The sequence below is a fragment of the Frankliniella occidentalis genome, unplaced genomic scaffold (assembly GCF_000697945.3).
Source record: "Frankliniella occidentalis isolate FOCC.00 unplaced genomic scaffold, Focc_3.1 Scaffold161, whole genome shotgun sequence".
NCBI classification, from domain to species: domain Eukaryota; kingdom Metazoa; phylum Arthropoda; class Insecta; order Thysanoptera; family Thripidae; genus Frankliniella; species Frankliniella occidentalis.
The window spans coordinates 78,489-94,970 of record NW_026267287.1 but is presented as its reverse complement, the minus strand read 5'-3'; the positions used below and the strand labels follow the sequence as shown (position 1 = coordinate 94,970).

Genomic DNA, 16,482 nt, shown 5'->3' with positions numbered 1-16,482 from the left:
ATGGCACCTGTTGAGAGCCGCGCGTAAAAAAAGGAGGGGGGGGGGGGATGCTGAGCGAAGCAACATTGCTGTTTGCGGTAAACGCGTCACTTCAAAAGTTTTCAAACGTTTATTATTTTTATTACCATTTCTTTGGTGAAGGGGCTGCTGATATGATATGGTCCGCACAAGAAACAGTAGTATCACAATTATATTACGTAGCCGCGCGTATGCCGTTACGGGGTTGACTGGGACTTGTACACTCAGTGCAAGTGTCGATCCCCTGAAACGACAGCCGTTCGACATCCAGTGCTCGATGCGTCGTTGGCTGACGGAAGACGCCGTTTAAACTGAGGCTATTTGCGCTCTCTGGTGACAGGGAAGACCCAGGTAGAACACAAACGTCAAAAACTCGTCAATGACCCTCATTTGACGTCAAAATGAGCTCATTCTGGCTACGTAGGCGCAGTAAATTTTGACGATTAGGGTCAAAATGAGGTCATTTTGACATCATTTTGACAAACGTGTTCTACCTGGGCGAGACGCGGGAGGAGTATTTTACATGTCAGTTTTTATCACGCGACGTTGTTACCTAGTGCGAAATGGCGGTGAAAAACGATGTCGGCGAACGATATCGTTGTGACATCACTTTGACTTTTCGATGTCGTGTTTGATGGCATATTTTCGATTTCATGTTTGACATGGAGCACCAAAGAGGAATTTGAGCCCTGAACTCTCACCATGGCGTCGAAATGGTCCCTTATTTTGACGTCATGGTGACAATCAGGGCTCAAATTCCTCCTTGGATTAACATGCTCTGCGATAACGGCGGAAATAGAAGTAGGAAAATAGGGAGGGGGGGGCTGCTGCTGCTGGAGGCGGGCTGGCGAGATTTCCTTCTGGCGACGATAGTAGTCTTAGGTCACTTGTGCGCCATGGGTGCTGCCCTGGGGTGCTGCTCCGGGCCGCGCCCCGCCGCCGACAAGGCCCTCAAGATGCCGCCAGTCGTCGGGTTATTGCCGCGGACGCTGACGCCGACGCGGGGGACGCCGCCGACGCTGCCGACGCCTGCTTCGTCAGATCGCCCCGAAGATGCCGCCGGACACGGGGACCTCGGCGCCCGTCATGTAGCTGCTGCGGTCGGAGGCCAGGAACACGATGACCTCGGCAATCTCTGTGAGCAGAACGGTAAGGCCCCATTTCCAACAGTGTTGTTTATGCATGTACGGGTTTTGTACGTCTTATCAGATAATAATGCCTATGCCCCCCTTCCCCCACCGTGAGTCGCCGACGGCTCACACTTGCACTCGGCGAAAGTATTTATGGAAATCACCAGAAATCATATAAAAAATAATGATTTTCAGATCTGTGTTTTTTCTATTTTGTTTTATATCTCCCGGTCCAATCCGGTATCGACACGGCTCTTTGTTCGTGGACTCACCCTCAGGCTTCGCCATCCGCCCCAAGGAGGTCATGCTCTTGATGGCCTCCTCCCGCACGCCGGGAGGGGCTCCGTTCTGCGTCATGGGGGTGTCCACCATCCCGGGGAGCACCGCGTTGACGCGAATGCCCAAGCTACGGAATTGAGGACCATAAAATCTGTGTACTCTTATTGTTGAATAAGTGGAGTACCCCTCGAAGACCCCTACTCACGGCGCCCACTCCCTGGAGGCGGTCTGGGTGAGCACGCTGACGGCGCCCTTGGTGGCGGCGTAGTGCCCCCGCTTGGGGAAGCAGGCGAGCTTGCCCACGCTGGAGAGGTTGACGACGGCGCCGCCGCGCTGGGCCTCCTTGAGGGCGCGAGCGAACGCCCGCATCACGATGAAGGTGCCCTGGGGGACGAGAAGCATACAGGCGGGAGAGGTCACGACGCACGACGGCGGGGTCGAGACCAGTAGTAAAAGCCCCCTGCCCCCTCCCTCCCCATCCCCCTGCAGCTGTTGCAGTCGGCGTCCTTCACCGCCGTCGGCGGCGGGCCCGTCAAAGCGGCGCCGCGGTCCTCGACCAGCAAGACGTTTGCGTTTCGAGTTATCGCCAAAGCGCAGTAGATTAATTTGATGTCAGCGAACTTTGCGGACCGCGGAAGCAGCGGGCGCGTGCCCTGTGTGTTATCTCTGAGGGGACAGCTAGGGACAGCCGGCTTGGAGGTAGGCAGTCCCCTCTGGCATGTCGCGTCGATATCCATAGCTGACGTCGAAACGATATCACTTGCACACCCGCAGTTCCGACGCTCGAAGAGGCACTTTCCCCTCACCTCAACATTGATCGTGTAGGCTTCCCTCATCGCCTTGACGTCGAGGTCCAGCAGGAAGGCGACGGGCCCCATGATGCCCGCGCTGTTGACGACGATGTCGGCGGGCCGGCCGAAGTGCCGCTGCACCTCGCGGAGCACGGCGTCCACCGCGGCCTCGTCCGTCACGTCCAGGCGCAGCGGCAGGTGGTGACCGGGCGCGCCGTCCTGCCGCAGGGGCACCGCAGGGCCAGGCAGAAACCCACCAACGTCGTCGACGTCAAACCGACGGAAATTTCAATGATTTCGCAGTCGATCCGACGCCGGTTCAGCATGTACCACATGGCTGATTAACCCCGCTCACTTCTAAAGTTATGCTGTACCGCACGCACGAGTGCGGGCGGGTGGCTTACTCGCTCGGCCTGCGAGGCGCCGTATACAGGGGCGATAGGCAAACCCGCTCGCACTCGTGCGTGCGGTACAGCATAACTACATTTTAAGCGAACGGGGTTAATCAGCCACCTGGTCTAGTTTTGACGTTGATTTGGCGTCGGTTCGATGTCCACTGTCTCACAGGGAGAGCTCGTCACCTGCTGGATGAGCGACAGCGTCTCCGCCGCGCCGGCCTCGTTGATGTCGGCCAGGACGAGGCTCGCCCCCTCTCGCGCCATCGCCACGCACGTGCTGCGACCGATGCCGCTGCCGGCGCCTGCAAGCAGCCCGCGGGTGCGTCAGGGGGGAAGTACCAGGACGGTGGGGGGGGGGGGGGAGGGGAGGACCTCGGGGAGGACCTCAGGGAGAGCCTGGGGGAGGACTTCGGGAAGGAGCTCAGCCGATCGACTGATTCCGAAGAACCCTCTCCTATACCTGTCGTATAGCTCCGTCCTTGTCGCACTCATAGGGCAGCGCCTTGAGGGTTCTTCGGAATCAGTCTACAGGGAGAGCCTCGGGGAAGGCCTCGGGGAAGGCCTCGGGGAGGGGGCTCGGGGAGGGCCTCGGGGAGGGCATCGGGGAGGGGGCTCAGGGAGGGCCTCGGGGAGAGGGCTCGGGGAGGGCCTCGGGGAGGACCTCGGGGAGCTAGGACCTCGGGGAGGACCTCGGGGAGGACCTCGGGGAGAGCCTCCGGGAGAGCCTCGGGGAGCACCTCAGGGAGCCGCGGGCCTCGGGTTTCGGCGGGGGTGCGTGCGTACCCGTGACGAGGGCCACCCTGCCGCGGAGCAGCCCCGTATTCAAGTCTGCCATGTCGGACCGGGCCTAGCTGTCGGATCGGATCGCGGACTGAAACTGAACTGCCTCGGCACTGCGCCGCCGACGTGCCACCGCCCCGCCCCGCGCCGCGACAGCCGCGGCCTCCTGTCTGCACCGGGGGGGGGGGGGGGGGGGGGGGTTTTCCCCCCCCCCCCCCCCCTTTTTCCCCCCCCCCCCTGCGGGGGGGGGGGGGGGGGGGGGGGGGGGCTGACTTCTGCCCGCGTCCACATCGTCTGTCTCACTCGCTCCTGCGGGCCGAGGGGGACGGCGATGGAGCGAGATGGCAAATGATCGTGCGCGTCGCTATCTCCCTCGCTCCTTCCAGGCGATAAGGAGCCGCGGTGGCGTGGCGCAACAGGGGCGGTGGAAGGCGTCAGAAAACGCCCACCACCAGACAAAGCCGTTGATACTAATTTCGGGTAATGTAGACCGGTTAATGGTCGTTGTATCCCCCCCTCCCCCCAATCCCCACAACACACACGGCTCACGTCCTTGTCCTTGGCCTACCTCACAGGGAGGTACGGTTCGGCCCGTTCGGCCCGTTTCAGTATGGGCAAAGGGCACAAAAATAACAAAATGAAAAAATAAAATATACCTTTTATTTCCTGTGGAGTAAAGAGGGATTGAAAGGAAGGGTGTTGTTGTTCGGTCAGGCCAGAACGCCTCCGCGCGGCACAAAGCCTCCCGCGAAAGTAAACAAAGACAGTTGCCAGAAATAATGTTCATATCAGAATGTTTGGGTAAAAAGCTGACATTCTAGGTCAATCCTCCACGTTTGTCTCGGCTCGCCGGGTAGCAATCCTCCTCATTCGTGACAGCTTGTTATTGACATGTGACCTACATTTGCGATGACAGGGAATCATTGCCGCTGTCATTTCATGATGGCGCGCTCAACAGTAGTTCAGTTTTTCTCCGCGCGAGGCGCACGCCTTGGCTTTCCCCGTTGACAGAGCCGTTGAATTCATTTCACTTGTACAGCAGGATGCGGACATTCTCACGTCTTTTGAGAAAGCCTCGATGAACGCCGTACTCTTCTTTTTCACGCTTTGCATTTTGAGTAGAAGCAGAGCGACGTGTCGGCTTTGGTCCGCAAAGTGCAGTGTGCTGGCCGTTTGCTTCATGTCTCTCTCTAGGCCAATGAGAAGAGAAGACAGTAACTGCAGTAACTAGCTGAAAACGAAAACACTTGATGTTTTTCGCCTAGGCCGAAAAATGTCGACTCCGTCGCTAGAAGAGCAAATTAATAACCTTGCAAGGTTTCTGCCGCCGCGAAACATTCCAATAGCAAGACCTGGAAATGACAGTCTCGGGGTTGGGCGACCAGCCCGTCCCGATAAACGTAAGTCCATGTTATTACCAGAGTGTGGACTCATCACAGCGATTTGCTTCGCCACTTAATATTATTCCTCAGTCCCAAATTTTATGGGATTTCCCTGAAGTTTAAACTTCTGAGGTACTCTAAAATATACATGCACTGATGCCTTCACCGATGGCTCTGTTTCTCACCCTACTTTTAACCTGTCAAACAAGACTTGTGCCTACTGCTCAATGGGTTACTTTTCTCACTTCACAACCAATACTCCATTGTCATGCATACTTTCATTCTATGGTAGGTAGAGTTGAACACTTGCTGGCAATCAAACATTTTTGAAACACAAGAAACTTGCCTAAGCCTGTACCACTTAATAAAGGCAGTGTTCCCAGCCTAAGAGTTAACCTCAACGTTCATCATGGTAGGCCCACCCATCAAATTGAAGTGTTTTGTAAAATCTATATCATTGTGTATTTGTTTGTAGTTACTTGCGGACCCCCCACACGTAGACGACCGCCTGTTGACTTGCCAGTCCCTCAACCTATGCCACAGAGGAACAGTCATGAAGATGATACAAGGTGGCAAGAAATCATCCAACGAAGTGGTCTTCTTAAAATCAATGGACAGGTGTGTGTACCATGGAGGAGTTAAAGTAGCTCTAGTGTCTGGAGTTTTACCTTTTAACTTATTTTATAACTATATTTATAATTCGATTGTTCTTTCTAGGAATACCGTACTCAAGTTTCTGACATGGATCATCTGGGAGAGTTAGGAAATGGTACTTGCGGCCTTGTTGTAAAAATGTGCCACAAACCTAGCAATGTAATTATTGCTGTCAAGGTAATATTATTTTCTTTTTCTTGAGATTACTATGAATTTACTTAGTTTTGTGGTCTTAAGTGTTATGTTTCAATATAATTATTTTTCACCAGCAAATGAGGAGATCAGGAAATAGTGATGAAAATAAACGTATCACTATGGATATCGAAGTAGTGCTTAAGTCAGATGACTGCCCATTTATTGTACAATGTGTAGGCTGCTTCATTCTGGAAGCAGATGTGTGGATATGTATGGAACTTATGGACACCTGTTTTGATAAGTTGCTGAAACGGCTACGGAAACCTATACCAGAGCACATACTTGGCAAAGTTACAGTGGCAGTAAGTGGAACTGTCTAAGAATCAGAACTTCTATTTTAATATTTTTCTGTGCTTCTAATAATTTATTTTTTTAAATTTCTAGACTGTGAAAGCTTTAGATTATCTTAAGGAGACACATGGTGTCATTCATAGGGATGTAAAGCCGTCAAATATTTTACTTGATAAGAGAGGAAATGTCAAACTTTGTGACTTTGGAATTTCTGGACGATTGGTGGACTCAAAAGCCCAAACAAGAAGTGCTGGATGTGCTGCGTACATGGCGGTGGGTTGTCTACAAATTATTCTTGAAAAATTTGAATTTTTGTTTTGCTTATACTCTTTAGTGTACTTTCAATATATATTAAAATTTAAGTTAATTTTCAGCCTGAGAGAATAGACCCTCCAGATCCTCGGCATCCTGATTATGATATCCGAGCTGATGTTTGGAGTCTGGGTATCACCCTTGTCGAGTTAGCAACTGGAGTTTTCCCATACAACAATTGTGTCACTGATTTTGAAGTGCTGACTAAAGTTCTTCAAAGTGATCCTCCTAGCCTTCCGTCAGATCAAAATTTTAGTGCGGAGTTTCGTGATTTTGTTAACTGCTGGTATGAGTTAAAATTTAAATCATCTTATTTTCTGCTACAAGTTAACTTTTGATTCTATACCTCATCTTTTTTTCCCTGTGCAGTTTAACTAAAGACTACAAAAACCGGCCAAAATACCGCAAATTATTGCAACATCCGTTTATCACAAAATATGAGATAACTGAAGTTAATGTGGCAGAGTGGTATGAAAAGGAGACAGAACCTAAACTTCAAGATCCCAATAGTTCTCGGAGGCCATCTGAGTCAACCCTCTCCAGTCAACTTACTCCAGCACCTTTAGTCTCTGCTCCAGTTAACACCAGCGTTACTTCACCTCCCATCTTGAATTCCCCAATGAAAAGGTAGGTTGGAAAAATATTTGGTGTAATGCAGTTGAATATGCCAATATTTCACTGCTCAACCTCTGGATCAGTAATGTAGATTTTGACAAGAAAGCAATTTAGACTCATTAGTATTTTGTGTTATTGTCATTCATCAGTAGTCTATTCTCTTCAAAAATAAATTTTGGCTTGCGGTTACTTAGGAAAATTATGTTAAATTTACCTGCTTGGGGTTTGATAAGGTATGATAATTATCTGCCATTTTAAATTGATATTTCAAAACGTTTTCAAATTTTAATCCGTCCTTTATTTTGGATTTGCTTGGTTCTGGTGATTTTGAGTGGCCTCAGGACTGACTTTCCAAGATTGAATTTGGAAGTGTATTCCTCTTCAAGCATGTTTTGCAGTATCAATGAACTTTTGTTTTCTTGTTGATAGTGGTGATGGAAAAAACTCCTTGTTTAGATTTTGCTTTACAGTACTGTAGTGTATTATTTGCTGAAAGACTTGATCTAGAGTCACATGGGATTTATTAGGATTTAAATTGATCAAGTGTTTCAAAAGTATCAAAGTAGATACGTATTTTGTAATAATGTTTGAGCAAACGGTTTTTGAGGCCATTCAATTTTTACTCTAATTCTGAGGAGCATGCCTATCTTTAAATTAGTTGACTTGCCTCTACCCATGTAGTATTTTTATGATTTTGTGTGGGTGAGTCAAAAGATTTTACATTGTAGCTCTATTTAATGTTCTAGTTATTCCAAAAATAAGGGGTATCATTTTATGAGGAATTTCTTAATTGTAAGCCACTGTTAAATCTAACTTCTTTTTGAAACAGGGGGTATTTTGAGGGATATGGTTCCTCTGGCTACCTGTTTCTAAGACCTCTCCATAGTTTTTCCCCCTCTCTCTTTTAAGTAATACTTCTACAACCTAACCCTTAATTTATTCTTAGATTTACTACATGTAAAGTCTGACTTCTCCCATTTAGAAGGTAATAAAATGGGCTTTTCCTTTGTCAGTGACGTTGCCTCTCCGATCATTTAAATGGGCTTGTATCTTTTCTTATCAAATTTTGAAAGGAAAATATTGATTGTGATATATATATGAAATCCACTCTCTATATCAACTTTTCTGGAGTGTTAAGTATTATTTTTGAGTTTTTGCCCCATTTGTATAGTCATAACTAAAAGCTCCAACAGCAGCAGTATCATGGTATAATTTTTGAAGTAAATTATTGTAGTGAATGAACCATGAAACTTTATCGCTCACTGGGCTGTTAATAAGTAAGATTTCATTCCTTTGCTTGTTAATTGGAACATTGCCTTTATCATTCCTTTATTTCAATACATTTCATGAATAGGAATAAAGAAAACTTAGAGGACAAACTTAAAACTGCAATTTTAAGTTATCTTTTCACCAAGTTATACATACTTGAAAAATGTAGTGAAAATATTGAGTATTTTGTTACCATTGTCTGCATGTGTAGAGGAACATGAATCGTGGTTATTACCTGTGTGTGAATTGAAGTGGTTTTGGTTTTCTGCTTGACCTGTACTAATATGAAATGGTGCTAGGGATACTGAGGATTCTGCCTAAACATAAATCAGATACTTCATTTGTTTCCCTTAAAGTATTGAGAGTAGTGTGTGTTTTCATAGTTTTACAAAGCTGTTGATAAACAAGTACCTAGTTCTTGACAACCCTGAGTATAATTTCTAGCATCTTATTTTCGTGTTTAAGTTATATCCGGCTTTCCTTTAAGAGCAAATTTCATTCTTCTTAACCGTGTTGGAAGTAGCACTTATAGCACAAGTAAAGTACTATCTGGAAAATATTTTAGTCACATCCAAGTACTGTGTGTACTTCTCAATACAGAGTTCCAAAATTTGTGATATTTATTCCACTAGCTATCAAACAGATTATTCTTAAATTGGCTTATTCCAATACAATGCATTTTCTGGTAAATTTCTGTAGCTCTAGAAAAGCAAGGATATTCACCCTATCGGTGTCAATTTTTCTGTGATAAAGAACTAGACAACATTGCCACATGATGACTGTTGCTAGTAGTTTTCAGTCCAGTTTATGAAAAAAAAGTGTGATATTATCCAGGCTTTGTAATTGTAATGCTGCTTATTTCCTCTCTACTTTTTAAAAAGCTGTTGATTTTGAATTTTAATAATCTCTATTAATTTTCCTAGAAACACAGTTTGATTAATTTACTGGAGCAAATGCTCTGTTGTTTGGCTATAGTGTTTTATCTCATTTGCCAAAAGCTTTTGCATGCAACCCCACTGCTAAGAGGTCTACCTGCAGTGTGTGGCAAAGGATCAAACTTTCAACTATCTTTTCTGTTCTTTCTTTTGATTTAGATAATACTGTTCCACTAAAAGTACAGTATATGGTGTAAGATATTCATATTTTTGCATGTTTAGCCTCATGCTCATGCCATATATTTTGCATGATTACTTTTCTTTTAGTTGGGATCTTTGCAAAGAAATTATGCATTGCAATTATGGAGCCTGTTGGATTTTAGTGAGGTTTTATGTCATACGGGTGATGAGTTTGATGATGTATTTGATTAGTATAATACCCTATCCAACCAAGGAATGACTTTTGGCTTGTGCATGGTCATTTTTCAAAAGACAAGTTTGGGTTCAGACATAAAATGTTTCTTTGTAAACGACTCTACTTGCCACTTTTGTTTTGTGATCCAGTTGCTAGTGGTTAACGTTCAATGAGCTATTGTATGGATACTGAGCATCGTAATGAATTCCAAAAGGTTTTCTACATGGGCTAAAGAAGTCTTCATGCATGCCATGTTTTCAGCGCCTCTATTATTTGTAGAACTGCTCTGTAGTAATAAAGCTGATGCAGTCTTAACACTATAATTTTTTTTTCTGTACCTGACCCAAATGGTGACTTGGTTTGTCGTTAGTGCTTATAGTGGTCATGTGTAGTGTGAATTAGCTGTAGTGCAGCCACATTGATGTCCCTTCAGTCATGTGTCACAACTTCAATTTGATTGATATAATTATCGACATTTATCATAGAGAATTAACTCCCTCTGGCTCCTGGGCCATTAGTATATCTTGACACGTGTTGGTTCTAATCGATATATTTATGCCAGTATAATTCGCAAGTCTTTTGAATTTGTAGTGCAATATTTTAAGAATTGCTGGAGCGCAAATGTTTTCTAGTTAATTGTAATGAAGGAACTGAATGGACTCATCTGGAACAATTCAATAACATTTTATCCATAATTCCTCTGTGCACAAGTAGTAAGTCACCTTATATCAGTGTTTATCAGTGATCAGGTGAGTATTCTACTATTATTCTTTTTGAAGTGCATGCCAATTTTATTTTAGTCAAGCTTGAGTATGGGTTTATGGTACAACTTTTGCATGGTTCTTTGCTATTATCTACAACCATTTGCATTTAGCTCTCACATCATATCCAGCTACAGTAAACATAACGATAACTTTTCAATACTTCACATAACATTCTCTCATCTTTCATGTATTATCCTCTTATTTTTACTTTTTCTCTTTGCTCATTTCAGGTTTCCTGGGACAGCATCACCATCTGTACGAAGAAATCCTTCAACAAACTACCCCCAACATGTGAGATCTGTTTCTGAAACAGGTAGAACATTTTATCCTGTGGCACAATATCAGCCCTTACCGTCTCATAGCCACCACTTTACTAATGGAGAATCAGTCTCTTCAAATAGTGGGCGGTAAGTTAAGAGGTACAATAGGATATATAATATATGTCTGGCGCTAGAACTCATTGTTCATTGCACTCCTTCCGTAGGCGCACTATTGGTTCATCAGACACATCATCAGGTGGTCGTTTTTCACCTTTCCATTCATCCCGTATGGCAAATGCTGTGGAACCAGTTGGTGTAGAGGCTAGTAATTTACGTTCTACTCCACCACCCATGTCCCCAGCCCATGCCTTCTGGCAAGCTCAGGAGGCTAGAGCTGTTGAGTGGGATTCACATCGTCTTCATATTGGGTATGTTGTGTTTCTGTGCAATGCCAAGCTTCAGAATTTACTTGAAACTTTATAAAACCCAATCATTTTATTCTTTTCAGCCCTGGCTTTATTAACTCACCAATACCTGGTAGAAAAAGATTTCCCTCTGAACCTCCTCAGCCTAGTAATAGAGATACATCTTTGCCTGGTAGCACCAGTCCGCTAGTTCTACAGAGGTTTTACCATCAGCAGCAGCAGCAACAACAACAACAGCAGCAGCAACAACAGCCAAACCTAAACCCTGTAGTCCATCATTACCATTATCACAATCACCTTCCTCTTACTGGATATTCCCAGGCAGCCAATTTTCCAATATCAAGTGAACCATTAGAAAACTTAAAAGGAGAAGAGTCTACAAACTTAGGCAAGAAGAGATTCACATCTATTTTGAAATTTAACTTAGGTGGAAGTAGCCATTCAGTTAGCAGTTCACCAGGCAGCCCTGGCCGATTACCCCCTCCGCGACCAACTAGAAATGCCTCTCCTGGTCCTCCTCCCCCAAGTCCTGACCCACCTCCAAGGCTCAGTCGCTTGGGACTGAGTGATGGTTCAGCATCACCTCTTGCTGGACGTAGAGGTTTCCTTGATGTCTCTCCTGTTAGAAGAGGAGTCCTTGATGGCTCACCTTCTCTTCCTCGCAGGTATGTTTTCTTGGCTTATTTTGTACTTGACATTTACTTAGTAATCTGTGTATAAATTTGAAACCTTCAATCTATTTTTAAGGTATGTGTCACCATCACCTCCTCAACCTCCTCCACGTAGACTCTCAACTGAGGGTGGACCTAACAGTTTCAATGGAACAAGTGTATTATTATCAAGTGCAAGTCAAGTCAACAGTACAAGTGGCACAAGCTCAACACCAGGTTCCCCTCAAGTTCGACGTTTTGATAGCATTCGTGCAAGGTTTCATTATACACCTCAACCACAGCGACGTATGTTTGGAGCATCATCAGACTTGCATGATCTCTGACGAAAACTTAGCCGTCTTTGGTTTTCCAACCGTTAGTGGATGTATTCAGTTAAAGACAGTCATTTCCTTAATTTCCCAGCCAGATAAGTTTTGTGTCTTAGTATCTAATTCCTCTTTTGTTTTCTGATATCCTGTGGGGGACTGTCATTTCATTGCATGCTTTATAAATCCACTTGAATGAGTTGAAATCAAGACGGAATGTGTCCTCTATATTATTATGGTATTTATTGTGTACCAAGCCATTGAAACAGAAGTCACAACTAGTAATTAATTAGTAAATAGCTGTCAATATCTATTGACAACTCCTAAAATTTAGAAAAATTGATTTGACTGCTTTAAGGTATCCATTTTTATCTTATTGAATCTTTTTATTTATATGCAACAATTTTAATGTGATAATTTCTGACTACACTAAAAATGATGTTTCAAATGTTTGAATTTGAGGGCAGAAGTGTGAATAGGTATGTGTACCTGTTTGAGGTGAAAGCTAAAGAAGCTCATGATGGAAATTTATAACTGACTTCGGAAATTTTTACCATGAGAGTAGTCTTCTCATTGTGTAGCACTTTTGGTGAAGCCACTTGCAGGACATCTTGAAGTACAATTATTGTTCTCTCAAAGCACTCACTTTACCATAGTAACCTGCTCAATTTTAGTATTAAGATTATAAATTAATCTTTGTTGTCTAGGCAGTGTTGAATGTACTGCTATGAACCCATTCCTCGAATACTTTTCTCTTGTCACGAGTACTGGTTTGGCATCCAATAGACATACCTTTTTAATTTTAGCGGTGAAGATATTGTGTTAAGGTACTCCCACAATGAATGTTCTTCATAGTTACATGAGGAAACGTTTTTGAGAACATAGGGTGGAATGGCTCTCACTCAGCGCGTGTTTCCTCTCGTCTGAACTTTCCCTCAGAGAACATTCATTGTTCGAGTACCTTTAATCAGTCCGATGAAATTGTATTTTCAAAGGTCCTTTCAGAAATGGTTTTTTAAAGAGGGGAAAAGTGTGTGGCTAGAAATTCGGAATAGCAAAGTGGAAAAGTACCGTATGTGAAACTTGTATGGGCCTTGTTGGTTGTACCCAATCAATCAGCTTAATCAGTCCCTCACTCTGGTACTACACTATTGAAATGCTTTAGTGCATTGACATGGCTCCACTAAAGCTGCAAAGCAATGTGAGTTAAATATAGATCGAACAGTTAGTCTCTATTTTGTACTGATTTACAGTGCTACATGCCACAGCTTATCTGACTTATTAGTTTATTATGAAAAGTAAATATCTGAGTTCAACAGTTATGAATAGGAATTGCATTTGAATCCTTATTAAGCTGTAGGTGTCACTCTCTTCTTGTAATTCAGTGTATTTTGTTAAGGTCAGTAAAGCGCTCATTGACTTGCTTCTTGTCTGATGCCTCTTCAGGCCAATGTTTGGTGAAACTTACCCATCGCTAATACTGAGGTGCCATTGTGATATTGTTTTTTTTTTCTTTGATTGTTTTATTGCTTGTAATTATGAGTAAGTTTTTGTGTATCATAGTATCAACCATTACTCAAAAATCTATTTTAACTTTCAGAGAACTCTTGTGAGCTCCTGAAGCTTCTTTGATTCTGTATCAGTTTAATATATTTTTTCCTGTAGTTATTATGAATTGATTTAAACTGCTGTATTTTTATATATTGAACTTAGAAGAATATTTGGGAATTAAGTGTTAGAAATCATCAAAATACGTGGTTGCTCTGTCGTGTTTTTACCAAAGGGTTCATCAAAGTGTGTCCAAGTCTGATTTGGGTTTTGGAAGCTTTCAACTATAATTTAATATCTAATTCTTTCTGTGGCATACATACATTAGCTATCTACTAGTCTACATTGTATTAACTTCTCAACATTTTAGAATTCTTTTCTTTTATTTCCAGTATAGATATGTGCCAAACAGATTTTAATGCGATGATTAAGGTTTATGTGTTTATGTGAATTTAGTGCGCATCTTTTTGCCGTTTTTTGGAGCCCGAAAAGTAAGTGGGGTGCGCCTTATACTCGTGTGCGCCTTAAATGCGTACCAAAAGTGCATTTTTTGACCGAAATCGCTCGTTTAATGGGGGGAAGTATTTAGTTTCGTGGAAAACCGACTGAGGGCGACTACGGGACCCGTGTCGACCCGCCTCTTGTTTCTCCCAGGTTTCTCACCCCTGACCCGTACCATCCGTGCGACAAAGACGGTTACTGTCTCTCTTGCTCTCAAGTGGGTGAAGGGGCAAGTCGGCTAATTCTCTCGGCAAAACAGCGACACGGAACGTACGGGACTGCATATGAATGACCTATGCGACTGGGTCGCGTAGCCCACTCATCTGGTCGTTCGGCTTTGGGAGTCAAGTAGCCGCGCCTTAAATTCATGTTGAAACGATTTTTCCTGATTTTTCGGCTCCAAAACCGGGGCGCGCCCTATATTCGTGTGCGCCCTAAATTCACATAAACACGGATGTACAGGCAGGTTTAGGAAGGTAAATCATGCAAGCTATCAAAAATTGGTTCTGTTCTTACTGTCTCCCATATTTGCACCCTCTTTTCTTACCTACAGAAGAAAAACTTGTCAGTCTAGTTACTACTGAACAGCAACAGTTGTTTTATTGTCGTTATATCCTGTTGTTATGAAAATGAAATATGGTTTCATTAACTTGCAATACATAACTTCATAACTTGTTATTATTTGAATTTTATTATTTGTTGCTTGGTTTTTAAATGTTACTGATTTTGTATTATTGTTAAGAATTACATTATTCATAGCACTTAAAATCTCGAATTGTTGTGGCTGATCTAATGTTGTATGGTATGATTACTTGTTTCATTGTTAAACGTACGTGCACAAGTTGTACTCTTTTTTTCCCATCAAACATTCATGCCAATCATTTTCCTATTTGTTGAATGTCTGTTTTTCTGGCCAGATTGATAATTTCATTCTTTATCTTTATTTATAATTTTTACACTCATATATCATGGTGCTTCTAATTTTGATGTATTTTAAATGTTAATTTTTCAATGTGTTTGAAAGTTCAATTTATCAGTGTGTGGTGTTTTCAATGCAGTTCTGGTGCAGTTTGCAAACAGTTTAACGTGTTATACAGTATATGTCAACATGCAGTGTAAATTAAATGAGGCGTTATATAAGAGATTATTAATTTAAGTCCCAGTTGAAATACATAATGTAGTCTGTGGGAAGCACACAGGGTTTGTGACACTTGAATTTGTTTATTCTGTAATGTTGATCCTTTGATTGCTTCCTTGTCATAACTTGAATATGTATGTCGTAGTATATAATTCTAATAATTCTATGCCACTGATCAGAAGACTAGTCACTGGTTGATCAGGCAATCATGCTCTTTCCTTATTGTTTGGTGGCCATTTAGTTGCACAGTTAAAAGCTGTTAGCCACCATTAAGAAGTTAGATTGTGAGGTGCTGCTATTTTTCCCGTATTTTTCTGGTGCTCCTTACTTCATGTAATTTTGTCTGATTAAGCACCAAAGCTATCCTTTTTGTAAAGATTTTTAATTATCAATGAAGATCTTATTTTTGTGAAGTATGGTCTAGTTTGACATTCCTTATAGCTGTTGTGTAATATAAATGTCTTTTCTTTTTTTTTTTTTTTTTTTTTTTTTTTCTTTTTTTTTTTTTTCGTAAGAGGAAGTTACTCTAAAGACTGCCTATGAAGTTATGTGCATGCAGTGAAATCATCACATGCTTTGTTTTTGTCATTTATCAGTATAGCCAAAGTACAGACTGTGAATTCGTCTTGTCAATTCTGTAATTGTTTTACGATTGTACAGTTCCATCTTTGTGCTGTGTAGCACTAGTTTCTTGACATTTTTTTCTGTCCTATCTGTAAGCAAAATGCATATTTCCTTTAGAATTATCACTGTACATTTAATATTGTAAATATAGTTTGAACAAACTACCTATATTTATCTCAGAATAAAATTGAAAGATTGTTCAATGTGTACATAATGAATAAAGTGTACATTAAATCTGTCATAGGATTGTATTCAGGCATGTACGCCAAGGTTTCCTTCCATTTAATGCCTGCACTACACAGCCTAACTTAGGCTAACGATACCGCCCTGCAATGCATTGTGTACGTGAGCCCGCCAAGCAACTGTGCGGGTGGATCCGACGGACCTATTTGTGGCTGCAGGCCTGGTCAGTTCATTCGGATGCCGTAAAAAATGGGGAAAATGGTCCTCAGTATTCGAACCAGCGCCCATCCGCGTCCGGAGCGCGCGCTGTACCAACTGAGCCAATGAGGCTGTTGTTTAGGTAATGCTTATCTCAGCTGTGGCTCACACCCGGAAACACACATGGCCGGTAGAGGGACAAAAGGTTTCCGTCGACGAGATTTGAGACACCTTCAGACTATAGGGTAGACTTTATCTAAGATAGTCTCAGAGCAGTGCATAACATGTTCAAGGAAAAATTATTATTTGTTCTCATGGAAAAACATTGCTGCGAGAGAGGAGACGGCTCCGATTGTCCGAAGCTCGTTTGTCCGAACCTAACTTATCTATTTTAGTAAATAAAACGAGTAAAGTAGTTAATTACATTATGTTATTTCATTTAGTGGCAGTTGTTGAAATAA

At 43.1% G+C, this 16,482-nt stretch overlaps 2 protein-coding genes across 3 annotated transcripts; one reads left to right on the top strand and one right to left on the bottom strand.

Moving 5' to 3' along the window:
* Window positions 1–90: 90 nt before the first annotated feature.
* LOC113210604 ((3R)-3-hydroxyacyl-CoA dehydrogenase) lies at window positions 91–3,559 on the bottom strand. The gene is made up of 6 exons (XM_026428683.2): window positions 3,400–3,559; window positions 2,800–2,918; window positions 2,234–2,437; window positions 1,633–1,811; window positions 1,421–1,554; window positions 91–1,153 (listed from the first exon to the last, which is right to left on the bottom strand). The coding sequence occupies exons 1-6, from the start codon at window positions 3,449–3,451 to the stop codon at window positions 1,056–1,058; spliced, it is 786 nt and encodes a 261-aa protein (XP_026284468.1). The 5' UTR covers window positions 3,452–3,559; the 3' UTR covers window positions 91–1,055.
* Window positions 2,792–15,891, top strand: LOC113210603 (dual specificity mitogen-activated protein kinase kinase hemipterous). Of its 2 annotated transcripts, none has more exons than XM_026428682.2 (11): window positions 2,792–2,935; window positions 5,254–5,396; window positions 5,496–5,609; window positions 5,702–5,929; window positions 6,012–6,191; window positions 6,293–6,516; window positions 6,600–6,857; window positions 10,399–10,575; window positions 10,653–10,856; window positions 10,937–11,518; window positions 11,601–15,891. In XM_026428682.2, the coding sequence occupies exons 2-11, from the start codon at window positions 5,313–5,315 to the stop codon at window positions 11,845–11,847; spliced, it is 2,298 nt and encodes a 765-aa protein (XP_026284467.1). In that variant the 5' UTR covers window positions 2,792–2,935; window positions 5,254–5,312; the 3' UTR covers window positions 11,848–15,891. The 2 variants fall into 2 exon arrangements, with proteins under 2 accessions (XP_026284467.1, XP_026284466.1); XM_026428681.2 differs by lacking the exon at window positions 2,792–2,935 and adding an exon at window positions 4,314–4,796.
* The last annotated feature ends 591 nt before the right edge of the window (window positions 15,892–16,482 follow it).

Bases quoted from the DNA above. Each gene is read 5' to 3' on its own strand.
- LOC113210604 (XM_026428683.2), bottom strand. From the start codon at position 3,451: ATGGCAGACTTGAATACGGGGCTGCTCCGCGGCAGGGTGGCCCTCGTC. The intron at 2,919-3,399 runs GTACGCACGCAC...GGCTGCTTGCAG, and splicing joins CAGGGTGGCCCTCGTCACGG to GCGCCGGCAGCGGCATCGGT. The intron at 1,812-2,233 runs GTGAGGGGAAAG...CTCGTCCCCCAG, and splicing joins CCTACACGATCAATGTTGAG to GGCACCTTCATCGTGATGCG.
- LOC113210603 (XM_026428681.2), top strand. From the start codon at position 4,670: ATGTCGACTCCGTCGCTAGAAGAGCAAATTAATAACCTTGCAAGGTTT. The intron at 4,797-5,253 runs GTAAGTCCATGT...ATTTGTTTGTAG, and splicing joins ACCAGCCCGTCCCGATAAAC to TTACTTGCGGACCCCCCACA. The intron at 5,930-6,011 runs GTAAGTGGAACT...TTAAATTTCTAG, and splicing joins TTGGCAAAGTTACAGTGGCA to ACTGTGAAAGCTTTAGATTA.